We start from the raw sequence: 23,474 nt of genomic DNA, 5'->3' as shown, positions 1-23,474 counted from the left end.
AACATTTCACGTCACGGGTGCAATTGAGAGATGGAATCAACGGGCGGCAACTTCCATTGCGTACCTAGCCGCTACTACAAAGTACTCACTTCGGACATAGCACAACATGTCTGTCCCTTATTAAGCAGAGCGAGCCGTAGCTCAATATTATGAAGTGGGTAAGATGGAATGTCATCGACGACAGTGGTCTCCAGTCGCGGTGGTGGTCCATGCTTTGTGAGTAAGGTAGACAGGACATACTTGCATACTGTGTTGCAAGCCAGCACGTTTGACAAGGCGAGGCATTTTCTTCATGGAGTGAATGGAAGCAGCGGTAATAACAGCACAGACGACTACCAGGTACTATGTAAAAGAGAGAGAGAGAGAAAAACACGACACGAGGAACGAATCCGCAGCAGCCGGAGCCGGCATCGTCGCCTTTTGTCATTACTATGAGGCGAATGATGGGGACTAGACGGAGGAATAAACTGGGGCGCAATCGGGCCAGCCGCCAATTGTATGGGTCCTTGGGTCCTCTGGAGGGGGGTCCAGCTTCAAGGTAGGGGTTGGCTTGGTCTGGGTGGGGGGTGGGTGGGAGAAGTGATGTGAGAGGTATGACGCTGGTTTTTTTGCACGTTTCGCTATGCTGCCGCTGCGCTGCGTTACGTTTCTGATGGGCGGGCGAGCGAGCGAGCGCCGGTAGGTTGCGTCGTTGCCCCTCCATCGGCCACCCAGCGCAATAAAAGAATCTGATCCCAACAACCCCCCGAGAGGACCGATTGACTTCTATTCCTGTTGCTTCATATTCTTCAAGTTTCTTCCTCTTCATTCCACATCTCAATTCCGAACCTTGAACATCTTCTTTTCATATACCCCAAACAATACCACAGTAACACAGATCAACATGTCGACCTCTTTGGACCAGCTCAAGAACAGCGGCACCGTAAGTTGCTCGAAACAAACAAACCCCTCCCTCCTCGCCTTCCTTTCCTCCTTTTGTCTCAACCATCCGAGTGCCCCGCATCGTGAAGGAAAAGCTGTTCTTCCCATCCCTCGCTCATGGCGATCTGGTGCCGGCTGAAGCTCTTTCAACTGGGTTCGGGGCGAGGTTTACTGGAGTAGCAGCATCTTCCAGGAGCATAGCTGCAACATTGGACTTTAAAATTCTTGTATATCGACTGAGAAACTAATCATGCTCTCTCTGTTTTCTAGGTTGTCGTCTGCGACTCCGGTGACTTTGCCACCATTGGCAAATACAAGCCCCAAGATGCCACCACCAACCCTTCCCTGATTCTCGCTGCCTCCAAGAAGGCCGAGTACGCCAAGCTCATTGACGAGGCCATTGCCGCCGCCAAGGTGAGCAGCAAGGGCAAGAGCGTCGACGAGCAGGTTGACGATGCCCTCGACCGCCTCCTGGTCGAGTTCGGCAAGGAGATTCTCAAGATCATCCCTGGCAAGGTCTCCACTGAGGTCGATGCCCGCTTCTCTTTCGACACCAAGGCCTCCGTCGACAAGGCCCTTCACATCATTGAGGTATGTCCTGCTTACCCGTCTTACCGCTCCGTGCAGCAAAGAGCATATAACTTGCGAATGGACCTCAATTTGAAGGCGAAGCATGTTGCTAACAAAATACCGCAATACAGCTCTACAAGCAACAAGGTATCCCCAAGGAGCGTATCCTGATCAAGATTGCCTCGACATGGGAGGGTATCAAGGCCGCCGAGATCCTCCAGCGCGACCACGGTATCAACACCAACCTTACCCTCATGTTCTCCTTGGTTCAGGCCATTGCCGCCGCTGAGGCCGGTGCCTTCCTCATCTCTCCCTTCGTTGGTCGTATCCTTGACTGGTACAAGGCCTCCACCAAGAAGGACTACTCCAAGGAGGAGGACCCCGGTGTCAAGTCCGTCCAGGCCATCTACAACTACTACAAGAAGTTTGGCTACAACACAATTGTCATGGGTGCCTCGTTCAGAAACATTGGCGAGATCACCGAGCTCGCTGGCTGTGACTACCTGACCATCTCCCCCAACCTGCTTGAGGAGCTGCTCAACAGCAACGACGCTGTCCCCAAGAAGCTCGATGCTGCCGGTGCTTCCAGCCTGAACCTGGAGAAGAAGACCTACATCAACGACGAGGCTCTCTTCCGCTTCGACTTCAACGAGGAGCAGATGGCCGTCGAGAAGCTGCGTGAGGGTATCAGCAAGTTCGCCGCCGATGCCGTCACCCTCAAGGACATCCTCAAGGCCAAGGTCCAGGCATAAATTTCTCATGAGCCACTCTCTTGCTCGGGATAACTCCCAAAAAGTCTAAATAATTATACCAAAATACAATTGACGACGAGATGAAAACGACGGGACAGACATATACACTTTCCTCAGCGTTCACTAGAATGGGAAAGTGCCACTGCCACATTACCACAATGCGCATATGGTGAGAGGTCTGTTTATAGGATATTTTAGATAAAATGACAAAAGCCATACCATCTAAAGACGTTTCTCCACTTGTGACAATCTTATTAGTGACATTTGTGAATATCTCAATCCAAGCATTGCTTTAATATAGGATGCCTTCAAGACATTGACTGTGTCACCTTTTATCAACAAGTATATAAAGGAGACAATTGTTATAGTTGCAAAATAAGTTATATAGTTTCCGAACTCAATTCGAGTAAGGGGGTCATGTATCAAGATATACGCGTCTGATCATGTTGCTTGTGATAGATCACACTTGGCAATAATGAAATCCCCATGGGGCAATCTTATTTTCATCTATGACCAGCCATTTTATGCATTGGAATCTAAACAGTTTCTCTTCTTCTTCCACCGATTGCTCACAATTCATCACCGGCCCTGGCGTGATTTGGCTGCTTCATCACCACTGCTGGGCGTTAGATCCCCAGCACCCGCTGTCCCCGTAACGACACCTCCCACTGGCTTTGCCGTGGCTATTTTGATGCCACCTCCTTTGCCTCTTCCGTCTTTGGGAGATTCGATGCTAAGGTTACTAGCCGTGCTGCCTCGTCTCCGCTGAGGTGTTCTCACGCTGTTGGTACTAACTGTAGGCGAGGGAATTTTCGAGTCGTGATGTGGACGACCCGACGGGCTGTCTGCTGCGCCGTCTGAAGTGGCGTTGGGTTGCTGAGGCGATTCTGGCGTTGGGTCTTCCGAGGCAACTTGAGCATATGATGGATCTGCCGTCTGCGAGGTCAAGGTTGTGCCAGAAGTCTCCGTCGTTGTCGACCCTGGTGCCGTTACAGCTGGACTTGAAGTGCTCTCGCGCGCCTGATGTGCCATTGAGGGATCCACTGAAGTTTCCACAAGGCCATTAACCGATGCGGAATCAGACTCTATAGCATCGCTGTGGCGATATCTGCTATAGTAAAGTTAGATTCCTCAATCATAATCTTCTAGGATCATCTGGCTACACTTACTGGTGTCGAAATGAGGCAGAAGCACCAAGGCTAACATGACGTGCCCGACGATAGCTTTCAAACTCTTCCTTAGTGTGCTCGGCATCGGTGAAATTGTCCAGGGCGTCAAATACATGCTGAAAGACCTGAGTGTCGACGTCTCGTGCCCAGAGAAAGTCCAAGTGCTCATAGTGGGGGATCTCGGTAGCCACTGTGCGGTTGGGCAATTCGCGGAGCATGACTTTGATGTCGACGAGCGAGTCACTACCTCCGTAGACCAAGACCACGGGCGTCTTGATGTTTCGAGTCGGATACTTGGCAACCTTGGTATATCGGCTCGCGGTGCTCAGGGGAGGATGTACATCGTCGTCGTACATTTGAAAAGACTTGTTGCGAATAATCTGGAACCAGTGAACGACTGATTTGGTGCTGGTAAACGAATACAAATGAGGATAGGCAGCAAGCTTTTGGGACATGGAAATATTTGTGGCTTTCCATCCAAAGAGAAAGTCCAAGCCCATGTCGATAACTCGCACAAAGATGGGTGGGTAGAGAATAGATTGCCACATGGTCGCTGAGGCAAGAATCGAGCGGCGGCCAAAGAGGAGAAACAGGACCTGCGGAGATGCCTTGATCAAAGCATCGACAACGCCATTTTGCAGACCAGCAGGAGACATGGCCGGTGCAAGCGCGATAAACACATTGACTTGATCGTTTAGCTTTGGATGGACTGCCAAGCTGGCAAATGACTGCGCTGTGCCCTGGGAAAATCCGATATAAGAGAGCGAGGGCTGGCTAGTGGAATCGAGGATGTATGCGATAGTATCAGGAATGTCGTGGAAGGCAAACTCGTCGATGGAAAAGTTCCAGAAATCGAGGGATTGAGGCGATGTCTTGATGGACTTTTTGGAATATTTGTTTCCTCGATTGTTGCCCAGCTATTGCAAGCGGTGTCAGCCAGCGCGCGAGTATATTCTCGGAACAACATACCCAAACATCATATCCCCTGTCAACCAGCACAAACGGCAGACAGCGCTGCTCGTCTGTGAGGCAGACCCAGACCTCGCTGTTCATCAAGAGCCCATGGTGCATGTACACAACCTTCTTCTTAATACTGTTGGGTCCAGCATTGACCTTGTAATCTTCCTCGCCTTTGCGCCATGCCAAACGGTGAACACCTAGCAGATATCCGTCCTTGGTTTGCACTACATGTTCTTCCGCAGTATAGCCAAAGGCAGCGCACAGGTCGACAAAGTCGGAAGCATTTCGGATCGAGGTCGATATAGCTAAGGGGGAGGCTTTAGTTTGTGTATATACGAAGTCCATCGATTGGTAATCCTCTTACATTTGCGCCTTTCCTGTGCCTTTTTTTGCTGAGGTGATGTGAATTGGTTAAACAATCGCCGTGAAGCTCCGTAGAAGAGTTGTAGTAGGGAGCTCGCTAAGAACGAGGTGTTAGTGCTGTGGCGGATATTGGGAGTAGAGCTACTGACGTAGGGCGAGGGTAAGAATTCGGATGATTGCTTCAAGCCCGACGAGGATGAATGAGCCGACCAGGGCGATATACTCGGCGCTGTGATTCAGATCTTGTGGTTAGCTGAGGCTATGGTTGAGCCGTCTTGGATCTGGCTGAAGCTCTAGCAAACATACGGATTAAGCCGCCCGATAAAAGGTACGGGCATCTTTGCGCGACAGCTCTAAGCGCAAGGAACCGATCAGCGCATTCGTGCTCGCAGCAATATATAGTCGGCAAAGTAGCTATTTTGTTGAGGAAAACCAAAAAGTCATTCTCAAACTAGGGATGGGAAAGCACTTTCGTGGGGAGCCCGTGCCGCGTGAAATGAAATGGACTGCTGCTGCTATGTGGTTCGGGTAACCAGCCCAGTGATGTCACATGCCCGAATGTAACAGAAGGTTGATTTCCTTTCTGGTCCTTGACAGGCGACCAATTGGTCCACGTGCGCCCAAAATGGAAGAGCTGTACAGTAATATGGAGGCGACGAACGACTCCAGGGAGAGGCAAAGAGAAACTGCCAATACGATCTGGCCGAGAATAAAAATATGAGGATATTATTAATGGAATCATAGGGCTTGAAATTGAGGCATTCACAAACATTTGACCTTTCACATGAAAGAGGCTTGTGTTATCCGCCTTCACTAATGCATGAAACAAAGCTTCGTCCCACGGCCACGGGCTGGCTGGCGCTGTCCTCGTAGCTCGAGGTCCCAGCCAACCGCTGTTGTCCCCTTCTCATTGCAGCACAGCGCAAGGGGTTACCTGGTTATCAGCGCTGGCAGGCGGCAGGCCTGGATTTGGCGAAGCTACCCGCCAGCCCACTAAAGGGCATCGGGAAGTCTCCTGGGAGCCACCCCGAATCGCTCAAGGAAACCGCCCCCTTGTTCCGCCCTAGCCTAATGTGTTGCTACAAAAGCCCATCGCATGTTGCTGGCGAATCAAAGGCCAGCTGACGAGCACTCAGCTTCCGGTGGGTTGATTTTTCGAAAGTCGCGATAGCTTCGTCTGCGGTACTACTGGAGGAAAGCAACCCACAGCAAAGGCACCACCAACAAGACCAAGACAATATGCCGAGCTCATGTAAAGAGATAAGTGAGTCGCGCGTGCTCATCTTCCACGGTCCGAATTGCACAGCATAGCTAACCTGCATCGCCTGTCCCGCAGGAGACGCCCTGGCACAATGCCTCCAAGAGTCCGAGTGCGTCATGGTGCACCGCAACTCGGCCGCCGACTGCCTGCGTGAGCCGCTGGCCAGCACCTTGCCGACCAAGTGTATCCAACTCAAAAAGGGCTTTGGCGAGTGCAGGCGAGGCATGATCGACATGCGCAAGCGCTTCCGCGGCAACCAACCCGCCACCTTCAAGAACCTGTCCACGACCGACTCGGGCGAGGGATACCAGCTGTACGCCGGAAAGTCGGCCTTTGGCGGCGGCGTCAAGAAGACGGATGGCAACGAGCCCGAGCCCGAGGACTGGAGGGTCGTCGAGAATCAACAGTACCAAAACGAGTTGCTTAAGCTCCAAGCACAAGCAGAGCGGGAGCGGGAGCAGCAGCGGAAGGGCAAATGAGATACGAAGTCAGGCGAATGACCGCAACGCGGAATGTATGATTACAAAGGTTGTCAAGACCTGAGCATTGGGTCGGATAAAAATTGGCGTTGGTGGTTCATCAAAACCCTCTTCACGGGTCTATTGCAATTCATCAGTCAGGATTTGAGCATCCTGCTAGTCGACTTCAGCTCATATTGCATCAGAGCTGGCTGACAGAGTCCGCACGCTGGAAATGTAGCAGTGGCGCTCTGAGCATCCCCCGGCTTTGTTATAGTCTGTTTACTACATGTACATATCATGGGAGAACGTAACCTTAGCAACTCAGTCTCTGCTCCATGAATGTAGCCCAGTATGACTCTACGCGTGCGTGTTATCATGATGTGATCAGCTGCATGAGACCGCTTGATGATTGCAGAGGGTGACCGGACCTGGCCAGGATGGAACAGGTAACCAGTCCGTTGGGTGACCGAGCGTATCAATTGGAGTCTCAGGAACGCGTTGACAATCTCTCTGTTTCTTGGATCTACTTACTTTTACTAGGTACTGAGAATTGAGTTTCACCAAACGTCGAATTTAGGTGCAACTGGAACAGTGTCGTTTTCACCATGCACACCCGACATGCATGTTTAACACATTACCGTGATCAACGTCTGCGCCTGCCGGTGGCACGCCTAGAATCGTTTGTGGGTAGACCCTCAATCTCTACGGGCGTTGTGTTTGGCCCTTAGAGTAAAGGTCGACAAAATTGACTACCTAGTTGTCATGATGCCTGAGTGTAAATACTCACAATTGGGTTCATTCTACTGAACATACTGGGCATATCCTCAATCTCAATTGACCGTTTTGGGCCGAGTGAGTCCATCAGTTTAATTAGGCTACCATGCGGCGGACTTGGCAGCGTCCAATTGTACGTTGAAAAAAGCAAAGAAAATTACACAGAACAGAGTGAATCGGTTCCCGGCATTCGGCTTCAATCGACGTGACTTTTGCAGGTATTATTGATAGGTACATATGTAGTAAAAAGTAAGCATCGGTACCGTCAGCCGTATATGCACGAGACATAACAAGCGAGGACCATCAAAGCCAATGACAGCAGCGTTGGGAGATTCCCTGCCATTAATCCACACCCCTTATTGGGCCTTTACCCCAAAACGAAACATGCTGGCTGGGCAGGATTCTTGCGCTGTCGCGTGCCGGCTTTCTAGGATGAGCCTAGCTTTATTCTCCTCGCCCACCAACTTTTGCATACAATGGCAATGACAGATAGACTGCGCCGTCACCCAGCAGCACCTTGGCCGCCCTATTCCTACTCGGCTCAGCTCCCTCACGGTAAAGACGGCAGGCAAATCCAATCAATCAATACATGGGGTAATGTAATTTGTGTCTTAAAAACGTGGCCGCCGCCTTCTTTTCCAGAATGTCTCTCGCAGAAATAAAAAAAGACACTTTCAACGGGCTTGGTACCAACTATTCACTAACTGGGTTTCTCTTTGACGCGCCCCTTTGCCTGCTATTACCTTTTTCTACTTTGCCCTTGCGTCATGCAACAGTATTAGGTAGTAGTATGCTTAATATTGTTCTATTTTCCCATATCCACTTCTATCATATCACCTATATCCCCCCACAACGCCCCGAACCATCGTTGAGCTAGTGGCACACCACTCTCCTTGCCCTCGGGGATCCAACGCTCGGTTTGGGGGATCAACCCGAGCTCACGATCTTTTTTTTTTTCTTTCTTCCCTACCCTTGATTTTCCCTTCTGGATTGACTGGCAATTGGGTTGCGCGGGAAGGCCGGAAAAAAGGATTGACGCGCCGCAATCCACGAATTCTCAGGCAAGACGAGGACGAAGACCCCCTTTGCGACGGGATAATATTTTGTCACCTGTAGTTCAACCTACTCCTGAACGCCGCAGACTCGCACGTCAGGAGTCGCCTAAGCCGAACCAAAAAGCCAAAATTCGGGGAAACGGATCGCAAAAGAGATCTGAATAAGGGAAAAATGGTCGCCCTGTGTCTCTCCCCGCACCTTCACCCACGCACGCGGCGGAGGCGATTCCTCTCCCTTATCGCCATCTTCGTCTTTGGCACTCTCTACCTCTGCTACGCCAAATTCGACCAGATGGCCGAGACCGCAAAGACAATTATGCCGCTCAAGACCCCCGAGGGCACTCCCGGCGGTGCCAGTCAGGCACAACAGCAACAAAGCCCACCGCAAAGCCAGGCACAGAGCGAGTCGCATCCGAGCTTTGCTGATTTGGCCTCGGAGGAGCAGAAGCCCATGCCGCCCATGTCGTACGGAACTTATGCCCGCCCGCCGCTCAAGGATCTCAAGGCGCTCGCGACGCTGCCCTCCAGCAAGCTCCCTACCACGTCCCCCTCCTCGCCGCGACTCATTGTCATTGGCGACGTACACGGACAGCTCAAGGAGCTCAAGGCACTCCTTGCCAAGGTTGAATACTCAAAGGAGCGAGGCGATCACGTCATCTTTACCGGCGACCTGATCAACAAGGGCCCCGACTCTTCGGGCGTCGTCCAGCTTGCCATGGATATAGACGCCAGCGGCGTGCGCGGTAACCACGAAGACCGCATTCTCCTGGCCTACACCAATGCGAACTCGAGAAACGTGATCGGTGCTAGCGGCAGCGGTGGCAAGATTAGCGATTTGAAGGGTATCACTAGTGGCGAGGACGATATGGACGAGCCCTCGCTGGCGGGTCAGTCGGGATCGCAGAGTGCGGAATTGCAGGTTGCCCGGGCATTGACCCAGGAGCAGCGGAACTGGCTCGCCGACCTCCCCGTTATACTCAAAGTCGGACCCATTGGCGGGTACGGCAACGTGGTGGTGGTTCACGCTGGTTTGGTGCCGGACGTGACGCTCGAGAATCAGGACCCCTGGGCCGTGATGCACATGCGAACTCTTCTCTATCCCGCTGAGCAGGTACGGCGCCAGCGGATCAAGAAGGTGCTAGAGGACTACGCCTCGGAGCAGGCCAAGAAGCACGTCAACGTGCCCGACGAGGAGGTTGACAAGGAGCTGCAGATTTCGCAGCAGCGCGGTGACGCTGCCAGTGACCACGACGTCTCGCTCCCTACCGAGGGACGCGACGGCAAATCGTGGAGCGAGGCCTGGAACGAGAGTCAGAGCAAGATCGCCTCCGAGTCGGATAGGACGACGGTCGTGTACGGACACGACGCCAAGAAGGGCCTCAGCCTTCAAAAGTTTAGCTACGGCCTCGACAGCGGCTGCGTCAAGGGCGGCCAGCTGACCGCCATGGTCTTTGAGCCCCAGAGCGGCAAGGTGGGCCACCGCATTGTGAGTGTCGACTGTGAGGGCGTGGCAGGTCTGGACGAGAACGACAATGTCAAGAGGCGGAAGAAGCGTGGTAGCGACGATGACAAGGCCGAGAGGTGATGGATTAATCATCGCGTTGTTGTGTTTCTCGTCATTTTGGATACCCCAAACCGATCTATCTAGCGGCAGGGATTTGCATTTACAGCGGCGTTGTTTCTTAATTTAGGGTTCAAATTAAGCATGTAATGAAGTAGCCGCTTCGTCCTCATGCGGACGGTTGTATAAAACGAACATGAGATTTCTGGTCAAATAGCTGAGTTGCTATGAAACATGCATGGTGAATGTCAATGTGCTCAAGTTCAAGCGCGTGTGTGTGGCCGAATTGCTTGATTATGTATGCATCCTACCTTCAAGTTCATTCATCGTACTATTTCCTTCTTTGACAATGGTTGTTAGGGCAAACTTGCACTATGGAGGGTCAACTACTCTGTATAATAAGACATCTGGAACGAATATAGACTGCTTACATTGTTAACTCCGGCCTTTACACCTTTGAACTAAAAACAAAGCTTGCGGAAAGGATTGTGGCGTAAAGGTGCTCAGCCTCCGCCGCCCTGTTGATTCGGAGACTATAAAAGACCGTGGCGCGTTATAACCAAAAACTATAGTGTGGAACAAAACCCCCTTTGAATCTCCCCAATGAGTCGTCAGTCCTTCATGCCGACTGTTTCATTTGCACAACTCTCATTTTCGTGAAAGCTGTGAAAGTTCTTTGAATTATCATGTCTCGAAATACACACTCCAAGACTAGACATGGTTGTTTGCAATGTAAGCGCCGTCGCGTAAGATGCGACATAGCAAAGCCTGTATGCTCGCATTGTACAAGGCGTCAGGAAACTTGCGAGTATGTCATTGCTCAACAACCATTGGAGGCGTCAAAGACCTGGCGATGCTGGGATCGTGCAACAGTACTCGCCGGTGTTGATACAGGGTCAGTCGGAAACCATTTTCTGACCTGGCCAAGTTGGAAGGCTCTTGTCTAACACTGAATGTACGAAATAGCCACCGAGTCATCGTGAAATCACCACCAGCCCGAGCGGTATATGCAAAGCAATGCCTGTCATCGAATGACTCCTTGAATCGAGCGCACTACAGCTGCGATCTCAATCTCGTACAGCTCACGCTTCTGCAAAACTGGCATTCCGAGGCGGCTGTGACCATGGCTCTTGATGATTCTTCACCACGCATTGCAATATGGACTCAGGTGGTGCCAACGCTTGCCGTTGACCATGCTTTCCTCATGCATGGGGTCTTGGCCGTTTCTGCCGCCCATCTCGCACGAACTCGGCCCAATCAGAGAGACAGATATTTACCGATAGCCCACGAGCATCACGATCGTGGACTTGAATTATTTCAGGAGCTTGACCGAGCGGGAATACCTTCGGCTAATGTCCACTCTCTTCATGAAGCCAAGATTACTTTCAAGCTCATGCAAGTAGTTTTGTCTCTTGCGCTTACTGAGCCTACACGTGACGCCGACCAAGACCTGGATAGTTTTACAGACTGGTTAGTCTCGCTACGTTTCTTCTTCAGGACAGCTCACCAACTCTATGATGGCCTTGGGGGCCGCGAGAGCCGCATCACCGCATTACTGCGCCGCGCAGAAGATGGCCCACCAGAGCTCTCCAGGTTGGATGAGGGCCTAGAAAAATCTCTTAATCTCCTAGACGCCAAGAACCGTACAAGCGAGAACAACACTTCGGCCATTGATAAAGAGCACATTAGCGACGCAATTGCCAAGACTAAGCTATGGATGCGTCTCGTCTCGCTACGACCTCGGACCGCCTTGTTTGTTGCTACTTGTGCCATTAACCTGGGCGCTGACTTTTTCCGGCTGGTGAAGCAAAGGAACCCCGAGGCGCTCATGGTCATGGCTCATTTTCTGGTGCCCATGTGTCGTATGCCCAAGCGGTGGTTCTGGGACGGCCGGTTCGATGGGATTATTGCGACAATTGTAAAGATGCTGCCGGCTGAAGACTGGCAGGTCCATCTAAAATGGGTGTTGGGACAAGTCGACATATCCAATCCCTAATTTGATTCAAAAGCGAAACCGCAGCCTAGTGGGCGAGGACTATCAGATGGTCGACAATGAAATTCCCTCCAAATAGAAACGAATGCCATACAACAGATAGCCCACGTAGAACAGGTGAGACTTGGCATATTAGAGTCGCTGCCGCCTCCAAGGCCATGGCTCTAGATTATAGTTTCGCAGCTACAATTCACAGAATGCTATCCGTCAGCTGCTGTCGAGCATTCCAGAACATCATCGAAAGAGACGTGCAAGTTGACTCGTACCTGTAACACGAATGTAGGTATCATGAATGCGTTTGAAAAATTAGATAGAAAGACAAGCCTACCGATATGAATGCGACACAGAGGAACAACAAATACCTAGTAGGAATAAGATAAATCATAATTATGAAGAAGGTTTAGTCGAGTCTACAAATAAAACATCGCAGACAGTAAGCAGACCCTAGAAGTAGCCAGCGCTTACACTCATCGAATTCACCATGTCACTAATTGTATACGACTCCTAAGACGCGATGACTTCTGTTGAACCAATGGTTTCCCCTGCCGTGCTGACAGCTTCCACCTTTAATATCGGAGGTAAAGAGTCCAGCACAATCGCCGTCTCAAAACCCGCTCGGGGCACAGTCACTAATTTTGAAAGACGCTCATTGTCTTGGCCACCAAACTGCCACATTCTGCGTTAGCGTATGCCCTACTTGCAATTATATCCGTAAAAGCAGGACGGTAAAAGACTTACCAGTGTCCATGAGGCAACCTCTGTCGCCCCATTCCAAGAGACATAGACCGTATCATTGACGACAACAGCGTTTGGATTCGTGAGCGGCGTCGCAGTCCAGTCTAGCTTGTACACGCGATACAAGAGACTGCCACCGGTGGCGGCCGACGACCATGGGGCGGTTTGGACTTCAAGAACTGTCTCACCAGCAGCTGTGAACTCGGTAAAGGCAGGAACGGTACCCCAACCAACCAGGACATTATCATTGGGAAAAGTTTGATAACTGCCTTGCGCAAAGGTCTGAACGCTCGCAGGGTGGTAGAAGTCGTGGACTAGCGTGAAAGTCCTCTCGGTGTGATCGAGTCGAATGCGAAGGCCCCGCGAGCAATTGGCGATGCAGCCAGGCGTCGGCTGCTCGAGCCCATCGGCCAGGACATGATTATCAAACATGGTCAAATCATCAAAGGCGTTATCGACACTGCCGCTCCGTGGGCCTCCGGCAAACCGGACGTCGTGCTGGAACTCAAAGATTGCCGCCGCTCCCGTAGAGCCATTCGTGGTGCTTATGTCCCGAAAGTCGCTATTCTTGCCGCCCACCTGCCAGATCTTGTCACCGGTCGTGCCGTTGATGAGGGCCGCCATGGCGAGGTACCGTCCCGAGATGAGGTAATCGCCGCTCATGGTCTTCTCGAGGCTGTTCATGTGGAACCAATCCCACTCTACGCTGTCATTGCCACTCCAGGCCTTGAAAGATTCGTTGAGGGAAAAGTGGTCCTCAGCGCGCCAGGTGAATCGTGGTTCGCCAGTGGCAATGTCGATTTCTTGAAACGCGAATGCCTTGAGTGTACAGTTGCGACCGCCTCCCACCTCGCTACAGTCGCCGGTGGTTGTGTGGGAATTGACGAGCAGTGCACCACCGTCATGGGTAAGTTGAAATTCATGACCATCCGCCAAGGTAGTAAAGCCTTGAGTGGTGAGATTGGCAACCTTTTGGTATGACCTATCGACGAGCACGCCACCGCCGTAGCCGCCGCCCCGGACGACTGTGCCGGACCAAAAAGTCAGATAAGGATCGCCTTTATACATTTGCATGCGAGTGTCGGCGCCTCCGTTCCACGATGGATCGACATAGACTAGGCTTAGGTCACCCGCCGAGAGTATCATTGGCGCTTGATCTTGGCCATCAATATGGGGTGATAGGAATATATGGGATCCGGTCTTGGTAGAGTTTCTCTCCCATTTGGTGACAAGTAGCCTCGGTGCAATCAAGTCAGACGAGTGAAATGTCTGATTTGGCAGGCTACCGTACTCGCCAGCGTTGTAGGCATCCGCGTCGGCTGCAGTGAGCAATGGCATATCTGCCGAAACAGATGGAACACTCAATGTCAGAGCCAAAGCCAGAGAAAGACGGAAACTAGAGGAAATCATAGCGATCAATTATGTGTGAGTTATGGAATTGGATATCGTAGAGCTGATGAAGAAGAAGGATGCCCAGTGTCGAAAAAAGGTTGCTTTTGGCAACACTTATAGTCATGAGTTTTACAGCCAGAGTGGCTGTGAATAAAATAGATGTTCTAAGCCATATTTTGCAGACGCCGACTCTGTACTTATCATAATGTCAAGATTCCCCCCAGGCTATTTTCAGAAGCTGACGACTAGTCCATACATACTATGTGCTTGTCGATCGGCGACTTTGCCCAAGGATTTGCATTGGCAAGAGCCGCAGTTTATATCGTGGACAATGGACCGCCAACATTCGGACTCTAGAGTTGGCCGATGTGTATTGGGTATTGTTGTTCACAAGAGGTTGAAAGTAGTTGATGATGGCCGTTTGTTGCTCGGAGCCGACAGCGGGCCCTGAGCCTGACTATAGCATGGCCTGGTCGTACTTTTAATCAGGTGTTAATCAAGGTGGTACTTTCCTATTAAAGTTTAAATTAGTCTAGTATATAGGAACCATAATCCACCATCTGACAATAACGCTGCTTACTTCGAGGGGGTGTGGGGGGGCATTACGGGCATTCGAGCGTTGTGTGACAGTTTTTCGTACGCTGGCTGACGCTGGCCAGGGAGCGCTTCCTGCTAGTTAAATTCAAGAGCGTGGCCATCCCGTACAAACATCGGGAAGATACATAATGTATTCCGATACGGGGAATAGCAGCCAGTCGTGGTACAACCCTCAAAAGTTGAAGTCCTAGCAATAAATGCTTCTCGCTTCAGTTGGTGGGAGAAACTGGACGCAGATGGCGGGTAGTATAGGCTAGTGCCATATAGTAGTCTGTTCTCTACAGTCTGACAGGTCTACAGGTAACCGGCAAGAACGGCTCACTATTACATCAGGTAGATTGACAGGACATAGCTCGAAGAGTTACAGTCCATGTTCTGGACGATCGGTGAACGTATTTACAGTTCCGAGGTGCACGTGGGCCGCCTATGGCGGGCGCCAAGGGGCCCATTCACGAGCTGTCCAGTGACAGCGTCCAGCGCCATGACAAGCCGGAACCACCTAAAATAACCAGATAACAATGGATACTTCGGCTACAAAATATACATTCATGAATCACTGGTTTTCGCTCAATTGGAAGTATATATGTTCGCATTGTTCTACCGGATAGGACGTTAGGAGAATCGTAAACGGATATAAAATAGGTGGATCACAGGAGTGCAAACACCAGCACTTGTATCTGCTGCCAATATGCGCATGGTACGAGAACGACTCATTGAATATACAAGGCCTGACCCTTTGAAACGATCATTGAAATATTCTCTCGGATGTGTTCGCAGTTAGGACACGTTACACTTTGTGCGACATGGCGAAATAACTGTTTTGTTGGTACGGACTGCCTCGATAGCCCCCCTCCCCTTTAGATAGTCGACATTGCCTTCCTGCCAACCCCAATGGCTTACATCATGCTGCATAACTGCAGAATGTGCTGGCGGAAATACAACCCTCCCAAATCCTTTGATCTGCGGGGTTTGCTGACACAGCCCTCTGCCTCCCACAGCCTCATGAGGGATCGAACTGTTTATTTGCCATAGGCACAAAGTAATTCGATCCGTGGATGTTTTACCCGCCCCTCACAATCAGCGGTCAACATGTTGGAACCGCCATTGGGAGTACTTTCTTTGATTGCACAAGTAATTTCAGACTGTTTTGTTTGATATGGGCGGGCCGCATATGAAGCCGCACCACAAGCAGTGCTTACTTGCCGAAATTCATCGGCAACTTGAAGTACTAAGGCTATTTCCAGATGCATTGTCTTTGCCGGCTCTACCCCAGGAACCAATTGTCGCCCGCTGTGATGTTGAGGATAGAGGCCATCGTCAGATGCTAGAGTTCCTACGGACTCAACTGTCCGGTATGCCCTCACCATCTCTCGGCTAGTCGAAACTCATTTTGACCATTGTGCACAGATCAATACCCTCATGATATAGAGGATGATCAATGGTCCCTGGGAATACAAGAACACTTATGGAAGGTGATTGCGCTTTGTGAAGCGCAAACAGGATCGGCCTTCTTAGACCCTGAACGGCTGAAATCCAAATGCTTGGCATCGTCAAAACTTCGCAACGAAGGTGTTGCGCTGAAGGGTACCATGAGAAGAATATGGGCAGATGCTCATATCCAATCCTGGGCAATAAGTCAGTCGTCTAGCTTAGTTGCTATCAAAGGGCCTTCACAGTCAACTGGCTGGCTTCAGCGGCTTAGTTGCGATGCGATCCGTCGTTTTGGCACAAACTCACCAGTTCTTTACATGGTGAACTGTGCGACGTCTCGCGAGCATTTCAACTCGTATCATTCACTGGATCTTATGCGACAACTCGCTATACAGGGCCTCCGGAGCATTACCTGCACAATATCGCTAGCCTTTCTAGCTGACATGGTGCACCGCTTTCAGAGCGCTGAAAACATCTCAGACTGGATATCTACTATGCAAAGTCTCATCGAATCACTTCGTGAGCTTTTCATCATTATTGACCTCTCCATATTCGGCACACGACACGGAGACGTTGCGCACTGGATTGACGAATTCTACGATACACTACGAAAGCCATCAGACAAGAAGGGAGCATCTGCTAAGGTCATGTTTCTGATAAACAGAGATCCTATCAAGGGCAGTCAATACCAATTGAGGGCTCTTCCAATGTCCAGCTCTACAAAGGTGTTGCTTCGGTCGAGTCCACATGGTGACCCCGACCCCGGAAGTCAGCTTGTCATTACCGAGTATGATTTGAAACTGCCAGAGCTCCTGCCTCACCATGACGACATACAGCCTCAACTACCAGAGCCAGCGCAAAATCTTGTTCAGGTCAAGTCAGGCAGGCCCGACAAGAGTGATACTTCAAAGTATCGAAGAGACGAAGTTGGAGTTGCCATCGTATGTGCGCTTTCTCTTGAAGCGAATGCCCTCGAGCCATTCTGGGACGAGATTCTGGATGAAAAAGAATTCGAAGTCCGAAGTGATGGGATCCACTCTATCACTTACTCTGTCGTCAAGATCGCCCATCACAGTGTCGTCATCCTTTATATGCCAGGAATGGGTGGGTTCAACGCTGCCTATGCATTCGCGAGCTGCCAACTTGTCTTCCCAGGAATACGTCTTGCTATCATCTCTGGCATATGTGGTGGGGTGCCATTTCCCGACAAGAACACTGAAGTCCTACTAGGCGACGTAATTATAAGCGATGGCCTGGTAAGCTATGACTTTGGCAGGCAATACCCCCAGGGATTTGAGCGGAAGCGAGAGGTGGCAGACAGTGCCAGAAAAATGCCATCGAATATCAGTTCCTTCTTGTCGAGATTGAAGACAACAAGGTGCCATCAACACTTGATACAAAGGACAGCTTGTCATTTGGATGCCGTTCGCCAGCGTCAGACACCTGGCTATTCCGCTGGATACCCTGGAACTAGCCATGATGTGTTGTTTGAGTCAAGCCCTTCACAAGAGCCCGAATTCGAGAACAGTACGAGTGAAATCAGTGATCCGAATGGGGTCAAGCAAAACCTCAAGATTCCGCGGGATGGAGAGATTATTGGCACCATCAAGCGACAAGTTAGCCGGAAACGTCTCGAGACAATGTCGAAAGCCGAAGAAAACGGTGAACCTATTTATCCGGCAATCCACTTTGGGGTCTATGGATCAGGGAACAAAGTCATGAAATCAGCAAGCGACCGCGATAGAGTATTCCACGAGGACAAAGTAGTAGCATTCGAGATGGAGGGTGTGGGAATTTGGGACCATTGCCCGTGCATAATCATCAAAAGCGTTTGTGACTATGCGGATCAACACAAGACCAAAGAGTGGCAGAAGTACGCTGCCACAACGGCAGCTGCTTGTGTCAAAGCTTTTCTAGAAGTGTGGCCGTTGGAACATTAACAGGCAAGCAAGCTCATACTTGAGCTGGCATAGCTGGAAGAGCTTGCATTACAAAATTCAATGCGACCCCAATGTGTCAATTATTGCAGCCAAATTGCAGAGCACAAAGCGTAATGAAAATATTAGTCTTCTCAGGACTAGGCATAGGTGGGACCAGAAATAGCATAACATACCGATAATTGCAACAATAACCACGGCAGTTAGGACAAACAAGGATCCCATTGCTTTGATTAGGGTCTAGAACGGTCCATGCAATCCTAGATTTCGATGCTACCCATATATGCACTGCCACTCGCAAAGTGTAAAAACTCATTGGGTCGCAAGTCACTGTACTTTCTACGAGCTGCACCGGTGCCTAAAAGGCGAGATAAGTACCCATGTCGGGCATCCGCATTGCCACAGATGCGACCCAGGATTATTTGCCATGAAAAAAGTCTTACATTCAGATAATAACGTAAGAAATCCAGTGGCTGACTTTGAAGAAAGAGTTCTTGACCATAGAGTTTTCGAAGTTCATCATCGCACGCTAGAATGCCGGCTGATTCAGACAGTAAATAATCAAAAGCCCAAATGCACATTGCTGCCTTGCATACTGACAATCGAATATTAGTGGCTACTCGGCGACATGCCATGACCGTTGACTGGCGCGCCGTAATCTGCAATTTCTTGGGCGAAAAGAACCATGTCGAAGACCAGGTTCTGTTCAGAGGCCTGGAAAAAGCCACCGAGAATCTACAAGAGCTGGAACGACTACGACTGCGAGCAGAATCATCTTTGATAGAGCGTCCGCCGCGTTTTCAGATCCTCCATATGGTCAATTGTGCAAAAGATTATAGGAAAGAAGTATTCCTGGACACCCCTACACTTGTCAAAAGCGGTCCGAACCGCGCGCATTTACGATGCAGCGAGATTGTGGATAACGTCGAACAATATTTGCAAAATAACAAAGAGGTGCTCTTCGTGGTTCATAGGCATTATGAGTGCTGTAAAGACAGTTCACGGGCCGGAAGTGGACACTTGCGGCATCAGAGTGGCCACCATGATATCCAATCTCTCATGACAAAGGAGCATATTACCATCGTTTCGTCGCAGCTGGCTGATGACCTGAACGATTTGTCAAATACAGCATTGTCAGGCATCGCTCATCCAGACTTTCACGGAGACGGCAAGACAAACCAATACCCGTACATCTGGTGGTTCCACCGTCGTGATCGTATTGAGGATGCAATTGCCAACATGGAGCCAGGATCACGAGGATACCTGGATGTGTTTCAGAACTATCTCGAGGAACACGTTCGTCCAGAGTGGGACACAGTGGATGACCACCTCTCACGTTCACAAATTACTCTTGGGTTGCTCAAATATCTATTCGTAAGGTCCCGTCTCCACGTTGGTCAACTTATTTGACTAATCAATAGCAAGATCCCTGGTGATATAGTAATATCCCGTCACGAGGGAGAAGGACCATCCCATTTGGAAGCTTCTGTTCTCCAGGATTGGGCCGAGATAGAAATGGAGCCTCTAAAGACCCAGAAGACTCAGGTGACTTTGGCTCTGCAAGTATCACACTGGATATTCGTTGGAGTCTTCAAGTCACTTGAACATAAGTGGAAGGAAACACTTTCTCTGGCTACTACTGGTGTGGTCGAAATTCTTGATCTACCAATCTATCCGGAAAGATTCGCGAGTGCGAGCACTATGGGTGCACTTAAAAACAGAGGCGACATGCTCTGGAAATGTCGACATAGACAATACGTCAGCTCTAAAAGTGAATCTAGCAGAGCACATGATTCGGTAATATTAACTGCTATTTTGAAACAGGATTTAAGCTCACTAGGATATAGACCAACTACCGCTACATGGTCGATATGAAGACATACTACGAAATGCATCCTCCTGAAACAGCGAATTCTAGAGATAGCTCGAAAGAGCTGGACAGTGAGCTGATGGTTATCGAGAACCCTGATCTTGGCGATTCGTTCTTCCTGTGTCTTCCTTCTAGTATTTTTGGATTCAACATGCATAAACACGAGTGGGGTATGGATTGCAAACTATGCCTACATCCATCTTTTCTTTCGCACAATTTTCCAAGCAGCCTATCCATACTGACACAATTAGTTACTCTACAGGTTCTCGACCTTGAGGAAGTTGAATGGAACGAAGATGCTTTCTCGCACCTCGTCCTCGAACATGGCACGAAAGAGCTAGTACAGGCTGTTGTCACTACACGATTACGCGCTGAAGAGCACATGGACGTCATTCACGGGAAAGGGAATGGTTTGTTCATCCTGCTTCATGGGTACGTTCTACTGCATCTATTTTCTTATCTTGAAAGATATTCTAACCTTTGTCAGTGGTCCTGGAACAGGGAAGACATTGACAGCTGAAAGGTAACAGTTATCGATGCATCATGTGGAGTTCATTGCTTACCAATGCTAGCGTTGCTGAGGTAGCCAAGAGGCCATTGTACAAGGTGTCCTGTGGGGATATTGGGACGACTGTGGAGAAGGTGGAGGAGGTAAGTCATACAACGTCCATCTTTCTGGATACAGTTGACAGGCGTAGTATTTTACCACAGTATTCGAGCTCTGCAGGATATGGGAGTGTGGTAGGTTGCTTTGTGTACTCATGGATGGATATCGTTTCTCACTGCCGTAATTCAGTCGTCCTCTTAGACGAAGCCGATGTTTTCCTGGAGCAAAGATCGTTGCAACAGCTTGAGAGAAATGCGCTGGTCTCAGGCAAGTGTACGAAACCCCATCTTGGAATTTCATGCTAATAATTATAGTGTTCCTTCGCGTGCTTGAATATTACGATGGTATCTTGAAATTATCCACAGAATGTGGACTAAAGACTGACATTACATAATAGGTATCCTGATTCTGACTACCAATCGTATTGGAACCTTCGATGAAGCTTTCAAATCGCGAATGCATCTGACGCTTCGCTACGAAGACTTGAAACTCTTCCAGCGGCGGCAAATTTGGACCAAGTTCATAAGTCGTCTTTCCGAGCTTGAATCATCTCGAAAAATGAGCGCGGATCAGTCCTCAACCTCAGAGTGCGATTCTCGAAGCACAATTGATATAGCAGACATTACGAAACACTTGGAAGCATTGGCTGCAATTCATTTGAATGGAAGGCAAATTCGTAACGCCGTTTCTACAGCAAAGCAATTGGCGCTTTTCAAAAAGGAAGCCATGGGGTATAAACATCTTGACAGGGTGATTAGTGAGGTGATGAAATTTGAGAATTATATTCAGAAAGTACACGGTGACCTCACACCAGACGAGATTGCAGAGGAAAGGCAGATAAGATAATCGAGAAGCCAGCGCCTATATAGCTACATACGCGAGTTTGAAACAAGTACATATCATTCTTCTGACCATTTGGCTCCAGGCTTGTGGCTGTGCGCGCTGCACGGGCCTCACCTGCATGAATGGTCATGCCAAGACTGTGCGCAAAACTTCTTTAGGCGGACAAAATTCCATCGTTAGTTACCTGGCCTGTATTAGGTACGTTACATTGCAGCTATGGATGCATGTCTGGACGTGTATTGACTGGTACGTTTATACCTGCGCACTTCCCGGACTACGTCATAACACATGGGGCCTTCTGCTTATTATATAATAGTGCCCAATAGTCTATGTAATACTTAGCATATGGGGATCTCCGTTTCATAATTTCGGTCAGGTTTAAGTTCTAAAGACTGGTACTCACCTGTGCACACAAACCACCCCTCCGTCCGGGCATTGGTAATATCTTATTTCCATTCGTGTTTTCGGTTGCAAATCTATTGGCCTACTTCCACCAAGTCGCAATGCCGTTTGGTAAGGTTGACACCACCATATCACGAGATAACACGAGCGGCACTGAAGCGCGACGTGTTGGACTGTTTGCAAAATTTGGACAAAACCAAACGTACACCCTCGGCCAAAGGCTTACTGGAAATGTTCCGAAGTCAACGACCACGAAGGCGGCCGAGACGGTAGGGCTTTCGACCGAATCTTTATCGCACTCCGAAGAAAGCACAATACATATCCGCTATTACGGCGGCGGCGGATATAGAGGCTCTAAGCACCATGGAAAGGGAAATCGATGGATATGTGTAAGTTTGAACGTCATAAAACAGAGATCTCCAGCTGAGAAATATATAGCCAAATTGCCCCGGATCTAATTATACTCTATAGTAATCCAGGTATACGGCCATATTTTTTGGCGTGGCGTAGCTAACTAATTATACGGTTTTATTTAAGTAAAATCGGGCCCGATCGTTTTGCTTTTTTTAATTTTAAACGTTTTTTATATTATTAAAATAACTTTAAATTTAAATATATCGAATATAGCGATAAAGCCCGTTTTTAATTATAAATCGATATTAAATTTATAGCTTTTAGGGCTAATTTAAAGCTTTTACGGCTTTATAAACGCGGATTTTTTTAATTTGTTTTTATATTACGATTAAATTTAAAGCGTATAATCGTATTTATTATTATTTTGCGTTATTAATATTTAGTAAATTTCGGTTTATATTTATTAATAATTAGATTTTTATAATCGCTTTCGGTCGCTTCCGGTAGCTTTCGACGCTATATCGCGAATTTATATCGAATTATATATTTTATATTTATTTTAAAAAATATTTATTTTTGCTTTTACGAAAATAGCTATTTAAAATTTTTAAATTTTATATTTTTTTTTATTTTTTTTTATAAAGCGCTTTTTGTATATTTTTTACGTTTTTTTATAATATATATTTTTTATTTATTATTTTTTTCCCGCAATAGCGAACCTTATTTTTTTTTGCTTATAAGCCCTTTTTAAAATGCGTTTTTTATTTATTTCCTTAAATCGGTAATAACGTTTAATTTATAATTGCGAGGTTTAAACCGTACGTTTAATCCTTAAAGTATACGGAAAAAAAGGCTATTTACGCTTATTATTATTTTTTTTTATATAGGATAAAATAAAGAACTTTAAATTGCTATTTAGTGTTATTTTTTATATTTTATTATATTATAAAAAAATCGTATAAAGGCCGTATTTAAAAAAAACTAATTTTTTTTATTTAGGTATAAATTTAGTTTATAAACGTTATAAAGTTAAAAAAAATACCTAAAATTTTCTAATTCTTGCCTTCGAGCGAATTTTATAATGCTTTATATATCGTACGGGTCCGATTAATTCCTATTAGCCGGATATTAAATCGAAAAATAATTAAAAACGCTTTCCGCTATATATTATATAAAAGCTATATTTAAAAATATAGGATTTTAAAAAGTATTACCAAATAATAAATATATACGAAATTATATAAATATATTTCGGTGGCTATCGTTACTTAAAATATTTTCCCGTTCCCGATAAATTTTTTTTAAGTAATATAGCAGTTTTTGGGGCGGTATTTTTATAAGCTAGCTTTGCCGGGCTTATTATTAATTTAATAAAAAATAAACCTATATTTAAATAGCTTATATATTTTTTATTTAATACCGTTTTAACCAAAGGCGAAAAATTAATAATCGAAGCCGAACGTTAT

The 23,474-nt window shown here is 48.2% G+C and overlaps 8 protein-coding genes across 8 annotated transcripts; 6 read left to right on the top strand and 2 right to left on the bottom strand.

The window, feature by feature from the left end:
- Positions 1 to 883: 883 nt before the first annotated feature.
- Positions 884 to 2,243, top strand: PFICI_13910 (Transaldolase; the record flags this gene model as incomplete). Its single annotated transcript, XM_007842491.1, has 3 exons — positions 884 to 922; positions 1,192 to 1,512; positions 1,623 to 2,243. 3 exons carry the CDS (start codon positions 884 to 886, stop codon positions 2,241 to 2,243), a joined length of 981 nt encoding a protein of 326 aa, XP_007840682.1.
- A 579-nt stretch (positions 2,244 to 2,822) lies between these two features.
- On the bottom strand, positions 2,823 to 5,073 carry PFICI_13909 (uncharacterized protein; the record flags this gene model as incomplete). Its single annotated transcript, XM_007842490.1, has 6 exons — positions 2,823 to 3,354; positions 3,413 to 4,329; positions 4,382 to 4,677; positions 4,737 to 4,832; positions 4,885 to 4,964; positions 5,042 to 5,073. 6 exons carry the CDS (start codon positions 5,071 to 5,073, stop codon positions 2,823 to 2,825), a joined length of 1,953 nt encoding a protein of 650 aa, XP_007840681.1.
- A 1,039-nt stretch (positions 5,074 to 6,112) lies between these two features.
- On the top strand, positions 6,113 to 6,475 carry PFICI_13908 (uncharacterized protein; the record flags this gene model as incomplete). The annotated part of the gene is made up of 1 exon (XM_007842489.1): positions 6,113 to 6,475. The coding sequence occupies one exon, from the start codon at positions 6,113 to 6,115 to the stop codon at positions 6,473 to 6,475; it is 363 nt and encodes a 120-aa protein (XP_007840680.1).
- Positions 6,476 to 8,458: 1,983 nt separating this feature from the next.
- Positions 8,459 to 9,871, top strand: PFICI_13907 (uncharacterized protein; the record flags this gene model as incomplete). Its single annotated transcript, XM_007842488.1, has 1 exon — positions 8,459 to 9,871. One exon carries the CDS (start codon positions 8,459 to 8,461, stop codon positions 9,869 to 9,871), a length of 1,413 nt encoding a protein of 470 aa, XP_007840679.1.
- A 1,099-nt stretch (positions 9,872 to 10,970) lies between these two features.
- PFICI_13906 (uncharacterized protein) lies at positions 10,971 to 11,843 on the top strand (the record flags this gene model as incomplete). Its single annotated transcript, XM_007842487.1, has 1 exon — positions 10,971 to 11,843. The coding sequence occupies one exon, from the start codon at positions 10,971 to 10,973 to the stop codon at positions 11,841 to 11,843; it is 873 nt and encodes a 290-aa protein (XP_007840678.1).
- A 501-nt stretch (positions 11,844 to 12,344) lies between these two features.
- PFICI_13905 (uncharacterized protein) lies at positions 12,345 to 13,985 on the bottom strand (the record flags this gene model as incomplete). Its single annotated transcript, XM_007842486.1, has 2 exons — positions 12,345 to 12,506; positions 12,579 to 13,985. The coding sequence occupies 2 exons, from the start codon at positions 13,983 to 13,985 to the stop codon at positions 12,345 to 12,347; spliced, it is 1,569 nt and encodes a 522-aa protein (XP_007840677.1).
- Positions 13,986 to 16,438: 2,453 nt separating this feature from the next.
- Positions 16,439 to 17,935, top strand: PFICI_13904 (uncharacterized protein; the record flags this gene model as incomplete). The annotated part of the gene is made up of 1 exon (XM_007842485.1): positions 16,439 to 17,935. The coding sequence occupies one exon, from the start codon at positions 16,439 to 16,441 to the stop codon at positions 17,933 to 17,935; it is 1,497 nt and encodes a 498-aa protein (XP_007840676.1).
- A 630-nt stretch (positions 17,936 to 18,565) lies between these two features.
- PFICI_13903 (uncharacterized protein) lies at positions 18,566 to 21,255 on the top strand (the record flags this gene model as incomplete). The annotated part of the gene is made up of 10 exons (XM_007842484.1): positions 18,566 to 19,306; positions 19,358 to 19,729; positions 19,780 to 19,972; positions 20,054 to 20,234; positions 20,290 to 20,325; positions 20,375 to 20,453; positions 20,501 to 20,543; positions 20,599 to 20,682; positions 20,724 to 20,753; positions 20,807 to 21,255. The coding sequence occupies 10 exons, from the start codon at positions 18,566 to 18,568 to the stop codon at positions 21,253 to 21,255; spliced, it is 2,208 nt and encodes a 735-aa protein (XP_007840675.1).
- Between the last annotated feature and the right edge of the window lie 2,219 nt (positions 21,256 to 23,474).

The sequence above is a fragment of the Pestalotiopsis fici genome (genome assembly GCF_000516985.1).
Source record: "Pestalotiopsis fici W106-1 unplaced genomic scaffold PFICI_Scf_12, whole genome shotgun sequence".
NCBI lineage: Eukaryota > Fungi > Ascomycota > Sordariomycetes > Amphisphaeriales > Sporocadaceae > Pestalotiopsis > Pestalotiopsis fici.
Note: the sequence above shows the minus strand (reverse complement) of the source record. Positions and strands in the feature narration are given on the sequence as shown.